Source organism: Asparagus officinalis, chromosome 5 (genome assembly GCF_001876935.1).
Source record: "Asparagus officinalis chromosome 5, Aspof.V1, whole genome shotgun sequence".
Classification (NCBI taxonomy): Eukaryota; Viridiplantae; Streptophyta; class Magnoliopsida; order Asparagales; family Asparagaceae; genus Asparagus; species Asparagus officinalis.
The window spans coordinates 100,625,250-100,634,012 of NC_033798.1; the positions used below are offsets into that span (position 1 = coordinate 100,625,250).

At 35.1% G+C, this 8,763-nt stretch overlaps 1 protein-coding gene across 1 annotated transcript; it reads right to left on the reverse strand.

Annotated features, from left to right (window-relative positions):
• LOC109843320 (transcription factor bHLH35-like) lies at nucleotides 6,882-8,722 on the reverse strand. Its single transcript, XM_020412254.1, has 5 exons — nucleotides 8,655-8,722; nucleotides 8,316-8,481; nucleotides 7,992-8,231; nucleotides 7,201-7,371; nucleotides 6,882-7,110 (listed from the first exon to the last, which is right to left on the reverse strand). Exons 1-5 carry the CDS (start codon nucleotides 8,720-8,722, stop codon nucleotides 7,036-7,038), a joined length of 720 nt encoding a protein of 239 aa, XP_020267843.1. The 3' UTR covers nucleotides 6,882-7,035.

Here is an 8,763-nt window from a genome sequence, read left to right on the forward strand (position 1 = left end):
CAGGCCCGGCCCGGGCCCGTGCCGCGGACTTTTTGGACAGCCCTATGGGGGCATTAGTTACCGAGCAATGAGAAACTAGAGACACGATTTTTGGTTGAAGGGTATTTTGGGGATAAGTAAAAGTTTTTAAATTGGGCTGAGTTGGCACTATGTATTAGGGTCTAAGAACAGTAAAACATTGTATAAAGGGCTAATGCACACGATTAAATTGACTTGGAGCCTAGTTACATTCCATGTCTGATTTTGGGGTCTCATAGCACTTTTCCCTTTAGAACATGGGATAGGTTGGGTGCTTTGTTTCACAATATTTTATATTACAATACATGTTTTATAATATATATAGATCTTTCTTTGAGATGTTGCATTTGTTTCTTTGTGGAATCTCGTAAACATGTGAATAATGTGGGTATTGAAACACAAGAGACACTTTAACAAATGTCAACAGATGTCAAATAACATTTTGTTAATTTCAATTATACCCTTTTGTAATAAATGAGTATCTTTATTTTGATCAAGATCTTTATCAAGATTCACGATCCAACGGTTAAAAACTTTGGTGGACGAAGCACTCGGTCCACTTAAGTTGACAAGAGTTTTACTATATATATATATATAATATTTTATATTTTATATATATTAAATATAGAAGAGAAGTAAACTTGTGTCACCTTAAGTGGAACGTCCCACTCTAAGTTTCCTTAGCATTGATGATCATCACTTGATTGAGACTGGCTTTGATGATGACTCCGCTCCGTAAACTTCGATCACACCTATTCTAACCACAAACACACGAGCCAATTTGGGGTGAACCCGTCCTGGTTATGATCCTCCGTCGAGCCAGGTAAACAAGTTCTTATTCCATCTGAAAGCCGTTAAAACTTGATAACCGATGGATGCAAGGGTCAAACGCATGACGGATTCAACACGGCCAAATTTGGTGTGTTTGAGTTTCTAGAATATGTAGATCAAAGTCCACGGAGCAGATCATCCACACAAGTAGCTGAATCAACGGTGATCATCATGGCTAAGAAACCTTAGTGGACGTCCCCTGAAGTTGACACAAGTTTTACTCTCTCTCTGCTCTCTATTATATATATATATATATCTAATATATATATATATGATATATATTATCACTATATATATATACTATATTACTATTTTATATTTTATATATATTTTTATGTATAATACAATTTGTTTATGTAATTTCTATAAGTATTTACAATTTTTTATGTATAATATATTTATGTGCGTGCGTGTGTGTGTGTATACATATACATATGTTGAATTACATAAATAATTTGGGCTACTTAGTCTAGTGGTAAAATTTAGGAGTTTGGAGAGGAGGTTAGTGGTTCAAATCCTAACCACAACATATAAATTTATATGTCTTTGATTTGATTGGACCTTGGGCCTTGGCACTCTTGGGATCTTTGAATTCTACAATTATTTTTAATTTTGTTTGTTTCTATAAATTCTATAATTATTTTATATCATTTTAATTTCTATAATTTTTTATATTTGTTAATTACATAACTACAATTGATTAACAATATAATTTTTATCAAAATTGTGTTGATTTTTTTGCTTTGTATTCTTGAAAAAAATTAAAAATTTAAAAAAAACAAAGAAAACCCGGCCCGGCCCGGAGCCCGGCTCGCTCTGGCCCGGGCCGGGGTCCGATTTTCCGGGTCGGGCAGAGATCTCTATCTGGTAATAGATTTAAGTAATACTCATATAGCTGGGTAGCCATATCTGCCAAATTCTACTCTCGAATGAAAGGGAGAATGTCAAGATGGCAGGGTCCTGTCAATCTCCAATCCTAGCTTGGACTGAAGTTAAGTTGTTACTCGGATCGTAGGACTTAATTTCTGAATTTTGAGAGATTTATTTCTGACTAAAATTTATTATAAATTCTAGTAATTCATGATTAGAGAATACATTGAATATTTTCTGCAACAAAAAAAAATTATGGTACGAGAAATAGGGGTTAATTGGATCACATGTTACTGTATTTATCTCATAACTGTATGTTCATATCTATGATTTAATTACTTATGTTATCAGGATAAAATAATATCAATCACAGAAAAGCACAAAAAATATCGAGAACACACGAACACAAAGATTTATGTGGTTGGGCTTGTAACCTACATTCACGGACGAAGGAGGAGAAAAGCTTTACTAAATTGTGAGGAATACAAAGTAAAATCTCTTAATCACTCAATCCTAAATCACACCCCAAAAGCCTAATACAATCTCTCTAAAACAAAGGAATAAAAGAGAGCTAATTTGTAACTAATAGGCTTCACAAAGAGAACCTCTTGTTCTCTGTCTTGTAGTGAATTAACTACAGTTGATGTGGTGCCAAAATTTGATGATCTTACTACTGCAAGACCTATTAAAGAAATAGAAGTCCAATTAACTATGCCAATTGATGTTATCCTTTCTATATCTAATAGAATACTAAGAAAACAAATCATATTAGGACTTCTAATTAGAATTATCATCAATCCAATGAATCCCCACCAAAGTGCAACTGCTCTCGGCCAAGTCCAACCGAGACAAAGAATCACCAATGCTGAGTTTTAATTCAATGTCAAGTATTTGAGTCAAACTTTAACAAATCTCCACCATGACTCAAATGCGTAGAAATCTCTCACTCTAAAATAAGCTAACTTACTCCGTCTTTTCCAATAACCATGCAAGGCAACTAAGTGCGACACATATCGATCAAGTCCAAGCCCGGCTTGAACTTGCCAACTGAAAGAGGCCTCCTCAATAAATCGACTGAATTGTTTGCACAATGACCTTAACTCTTAGCGAAGTCATCACTTAAAGTAACTCCTGAATAGATGAAGGTCACAAAATCGTCAACTGAAAATGTACAAGCTACAATATCTTCATATCTTCGCCGTGGTCGGATATCTCGTCTAGACCGATCTCTACCAATAGTGTATATTTCTATCTCCATCTTATGTCTTATAGTGCGTGCCTTATCATCCACCGAAGTTGGTGACTGTTTTTGGTGGAACATGATAGGCTCATCAAAAGTAACATCACGGCTAATAATAATCTTAGGAGATTTCAGCTTAGGACACCACAATCTAAAACCCTTAACACCTGATGCATAACTTAGGAATATGTACTTCTTCGCTCACGACTCAAGTTTTTCTTGACATGCGCATATGCATGGCAACCAAATATTCTAAGATTAGAATAATTTGCAGGATTATCAGACCAAACTTTCTCTGAAGTTTTACAACTAATAACAGTAGATGGCAACCGATTCACTAAGTAACAAGTCATATTCACCGTTTCTGCCTAATATTCCTGGCCTAAACCTACATTGAAAAAAACATCATACAACGAGCTTCTCCAATAAGGTTCTGTTCATACATTCTTCCACTCTATTCTGTTTTGGCGTGTGAGGGATTGTACAATGTCTAACAATTCCCTCCTTCTTACAGAACTCATTAAATTCTCCTCTACAAAACTTAAGACCATTACAGTTCTAAGCCTCTTAATTAGCCTTTCAATCCGATTCTCAATCAAAAAATTTCACTGCTTGAAAGTCACAAACACCTCATATTTATGTCTCAAAAAGTAGACCCAAAGCTTCCTTGAGTAGTCATTAATGAAGGTTAACAAATATCTCGAACTACCACCTAGGCCCATCGAGATAACTTGAGAAGGTCCCCTAAGATCTGAATGGATATAATTTAAAGTATATTTAGTCTGATGCACTGTCGTACTAAACCTGACTCTTTTCCGCTTCCTGAAGATGCAATGCTCGCAAAATCCTAATTTCCTGTACTCTGCCCACATAAAAGACTCTTCTTACTCAACTCAGTCAATTCACGCTCACTCATATGACCAAGTCTAATATGTCATAATCTGGTAGTATCAATTCCTAATATCGACGATATAATTGCAGCCGAATCGGAAATGGTAGAAACTTGTAAAATACACAAGTTGTTGATCTTCTTTCCTTTCATAATCACAAAAGGACCTTTTATAACCCTAAGAACCCCACCTTCATTGGAAAAATTGCACCCAAGACGATCAAGAGTGACCAAATAGATGAGATTCTTCCTTAAGCCTGTAACATGCCTAACATTAATCAAAGTCCTGATATCTTGATCATGCATCCTAATCCGAATTGTGCCTATCCCAAGAGTCCTGCATGAGGTGTAATTCTCCATAAGAACAACTCCACTATCAATAGCTTCATAAGTGGTGAACCATTCCCGATTAGGACACATATGATAGGAACAACCCGAATCCAAAATTCAGTCATCCATGCTCTTTTTTTTATCATCTATAGCTAACAAAATCATATCTTCAGCAATATCAACTTTAGCAAAGTCCTCCTTTGATTTTTCTTCGTACTCTTCGTGTTTATTCTTGTTCTCCAATTTGTAACAATCGGTCTTGATGTGCTCTTTCTTCTTGCAATATCTACAAGTCAAATTCCTGTGCTTTGACTTATACCTGCTACCTCCAACTTCCGATCTTCCTCGAACAAACAAGCCATCAGCTTTATCGCTACTTTCGCTTGTGGTTAACTCTTTATCGATCTTCTCCTTATTCAGTAAGTTCTCTGATGTTCTTGATGCCAATAGAATCTCGACCATAAATCATTGTATCTCTAAAGTGCTTGTATGAAGGTGGCAAAGAACACAATAACAATAGGGCTTGATCTTCATCATTGATCTTAACACCAATCTTACTTAAATCTATAATCACATAATTAAATTCACCAATATGAGATTTGATGGGTGTACCTTCCGACATGTGAAGTGTGTACAAACGCTGCTTCAAGAGGAGGCGATTAGTGAACGACTTAGTCAAATACAAGTCTTCCAATTTAGACCATAAATCAACGGCTGTCTTCTCCATGATAACTTCTTGCAAAACTTCATTTGTTAAACATAACTGGATCGCTGTGAGAGCTCTATCATCCAACTCATTCTAATCTTCCTCCATCATAGTAGTCGGTTTCTTTGACTTTCCAAACAAAGCCTTCTTCAATCCGCTCTATGTCAACACGACGATCATTCTAACTTGCCAAAGGCTAAAATTGATGTTTCCCTCAAACTTCCTGATATCCCACTTCACAGTGGTTGCCGTCATCTTCTCGTCTGATTGATAGCTAAGGGCTTTGATACCAATTTGTTATGACAAACCCCAGGATAAACTAATATCAATCACATAAAAGCATGAAAAATATCGAGAACACATGAACACAAAGATATACGTGGTTCGGCTTGTAGCCTACGTCCATGGGCGAAAGAGGAGAAAAGTTTTACTAAATAGTGAGGAATATAAAATGAAATCTCTCAATCACTCAATCCAAAATCACATCCCAAAAGCCTAATACAATCTCTCTAAAACAATGGAAAAAAGAGAGCTAATTGTAACTAATAAGCTTCACAAAAAGAACCTCTTGTTCTCTATCCTGTAGTGAATTAACTGCAGTTGATGTGGTGCTAAAAACTGATGAACTTACCGCTGCAAGAGATACACACACACACTATATATATATATATATATATATATACTTTTAATTAGAATGTTGTCAACAATCCAATGAATCCCCACCAAAATGCAACTGCTCTCGGCCAAGTCAACCTGAGACAAAGAATCACCAATGCTGAGTTTTGATTCGATGTCAAGTATTTAAGTCAAACTTTAACAGCTTGGATGATTGATCATGTAATTTAATACTAATTGAATTGTTAATTATTTTCTAATATTTTACGCTAGATAACGTGAAAAAAAATTCTCAAACATGATATGAAAAAGTATTCGTCATTTGACAAAATGGATTTATTCGTATGCACAATACCATGATCACTTAGAGCAACTCCAAGAGGCTCCCTATCCCATGTCCTAGCTCAAATTTAGGGAGTATGAGGTGAATATTTGGCTCCAACAAGCTCCCTATATGGTATTCCAAATATAGGGTTCTTGATTTGGTATTCCAAATCAAAGACAAGAAGAGACACTCCCTATATCTACAGTACAATAATATGTTATCATTTTTGTTATTTTTTGGACATATCATTAATTGCAAACACAAATCTACATAAAGTATTGACAAAAAATACAATAGCATAGTACAATAATAGAAAATACAATAATATAGGGAGCTATTTGGGGAGCATTGTTGGAGCACTTGCTCCTTATTTGGCTCCCTATTTCCTAGAATGAGATATTTGCTCCTCAAATATAGAGAAAAGCTAAGATCATTGTTGGAGATGCTCTTACAGAAATAAAATTTGTGACACGGCAATCAATTGTATTGAATAATTATATTACATTTGACATTTTATTTTTAAAAATATTAACTTGTTATATATTGAGTAAGTTGTATTGCATGAAAATAAATAAAAACATATAGCACAAATTGATAGAAAGTGTTAGAAGTGACTAATGATCCAATTAGTATCTACTTACATGACTGGTTATCCAGCAATTAAAATATATGTATGAATGTCCAATTATGAGACAAATATAGTGATTATTGATCCAATTAACTTGAGAAAGAATCCTGTCTTTCTAGAGTATTTAGGGCTAAAAAAGAACATTTTCAAGAAAATTAACGATATATTTTGATTTGAAGAATAAATATTAAAAAGTAACATTCCCCGACCTATATATATACATTCCGTTTGCTTCGTATCTAATTTCTAGTATATTGGGAAGAGAATATTTCTAGTATATTTGGAGAACATATGCATTCTATTAGGGAAATTTGCATAAAAAACATCACATACCAGTTCATCTAACTTGTACCCTCTGAAAATTTACAAAAAGATTCCAGTTTCATAACAAGTATCTTTCTTCTCAAACACATTGCCATTTTGCCCCCGTAATAGTACGAGAATGGAGAATAAAGCGGGGAAAATGTCTAACTAAATGACATACAAATGAGAAGAAAGACAAAAGAAAAAAAAAGTTCAAAGCTAAATTTCGAGAGGAATTAAGTTGTTGGACTTCCTCCTTTACTGAAAACTAATAGAACTCTTAGGGCTTGTCATGGTATCCTGCAATTGCAGTTGCAATTTTCTCCTTTAGTTGAATGCAGTCCACATTGTCTGCCTGAAAAATAAATATCATACAATCAACATACTTAAGAGAGGTAATATTTGGAAAAGGGAAATAAACATATTGTGTGAGAGAATTATGTACCTCAACTAAGAGAGTATGCAAGAGACTTCCAGATACAGAGGTGATGTTAGCACTAATAGTATTGAGGTTTAGAGATTCAAAGAGATCACACATTTTGATCAGTGTGCCGTTCTTCTTATTGCAAGTGATGCTTACTACCAATGTCCTCTCTCCCACCTCAGACACGCTAAGCTGCAGAGCAGATAAAAATGTGTAAATAAATCTACCACAATTTGAAAATAATTCAGATATACGCTAAGCTGCAGAGCAGATAAAAATGTGTAAATAAATGTGCCACAATTTGAAAATAATTCAGATAGATATTCAGTTTCTATTGACCTATGTTTGGATCTAATTCTCATTAATTTATTCGTGATACGTGTAATTTTACATATGTTGCAGCTATAATAGACATGTCCTACGTTAACTTATAAAATAACTTTCCTGTTCTATAATTTGGCTGAGGCTATGCATACATAATTAAAATCCAACTCCACCCAGAAAAGAAAATACAGTTGAATTTCAAATTTGATTGGGATATATACATATATACATATAGACACACACACACGTATAACTCATCACTCATTAGACCATTTTGTCTATTAAAGCTACATACATTTCGACCGATATTCCAAAACTCACAACTGCTCAAAATAGTTATTTGATTATAACTGAGTGATGATAAGTACTAATAGAAGCTAGTGTTCGAGGACGATGAGTACTACTAAAGGCACAGACGAAGAGGGTTAATATTCGCAATTTACTGAAATATTTTTTACTACTACCTTTAAGAGATGGGGAGCTTTTACCTCCATTACTTCGAGCCAAGGTGTGCCAGGAGATCCAGGAGCCAAAAGCGAAGTCCTACTGATCCTCTTCTTCCTCCTCTCACCAACGACCAAATAATCAGCTTGCGTGATGTCACTAACATTTGATTTCTCCTTCTTGGCCGATTCCAGTTCAGTTACCTCCGTCATCAACCTCCTCTCTTCCTCCTGAAGCTCTTGCACATAGTCGATAGCATCCTTAATGATAGACGCTTTATCCATCTAAACAATCCATTGACCCATTAGCCAAAAAACCCATTAAAGCCGTAACAAATAGTTCTATTTGAAAGTTCAAGGATTTGTTACCTTCGTGATATTGGGGACCACACTTCTAAGTGCATAGAGCTTGTCATTGAGCTTCCTCCTTCGATTCCTCTCCATTACTATGTTCTTGGCAGCAGGGGATGAAGAAGACGCAGTGCCGTCAGGAGAGCTTGAGTCATAGTAACTGAGGGCCTCATCAATTCCCCAACTGAGTTCAATCCGATGGAGATAGTTCAGTTATTAATTTATATGGGTTTTGTTTATTTTAAGTGTTTTCCCCCTTAATTTGTGAAAAAACACACAAAATTTGTGCATTTTGAGTACTATTTGAAACACAAGCTATCCAGTGGATTTATTGTTTAGTATCAGCGTGATACTAACCTGTCAAGCTCCTCATAGAATCTCTTGGTCTCCCAATAATTGTTGTATTCTGCTTCCATTTCATCCATTAGTTTTCCAAAAACTAGCTAATTAATGTTGCTCTGCTTTA

Excerpts from the sequence above, each read along its gene's own strand:
- LOC109843320 (XM_020412254.1), bottom strand. The coding sequence starts at position 8,722 with ATGGATGAAATGGAAGCAGAATACAACAATTATTGGGAGACCAAGAGA. Across the intron at positions 8,232-8,315 it reads TGGTCCCCAATATCACGAAG|ATGGATAAAGCGTCTATCAT; the intron begins GTAACAAATCCT and ends TGGATTGTTTAG. Across the intron at positions 7,111-7,200 it reads TGCATACTCTCTTAGTTGAG|GCAGACAATGTGGACTGCAT; the intron begins GTACATAATTCT and ends TTTATTTTTCAG.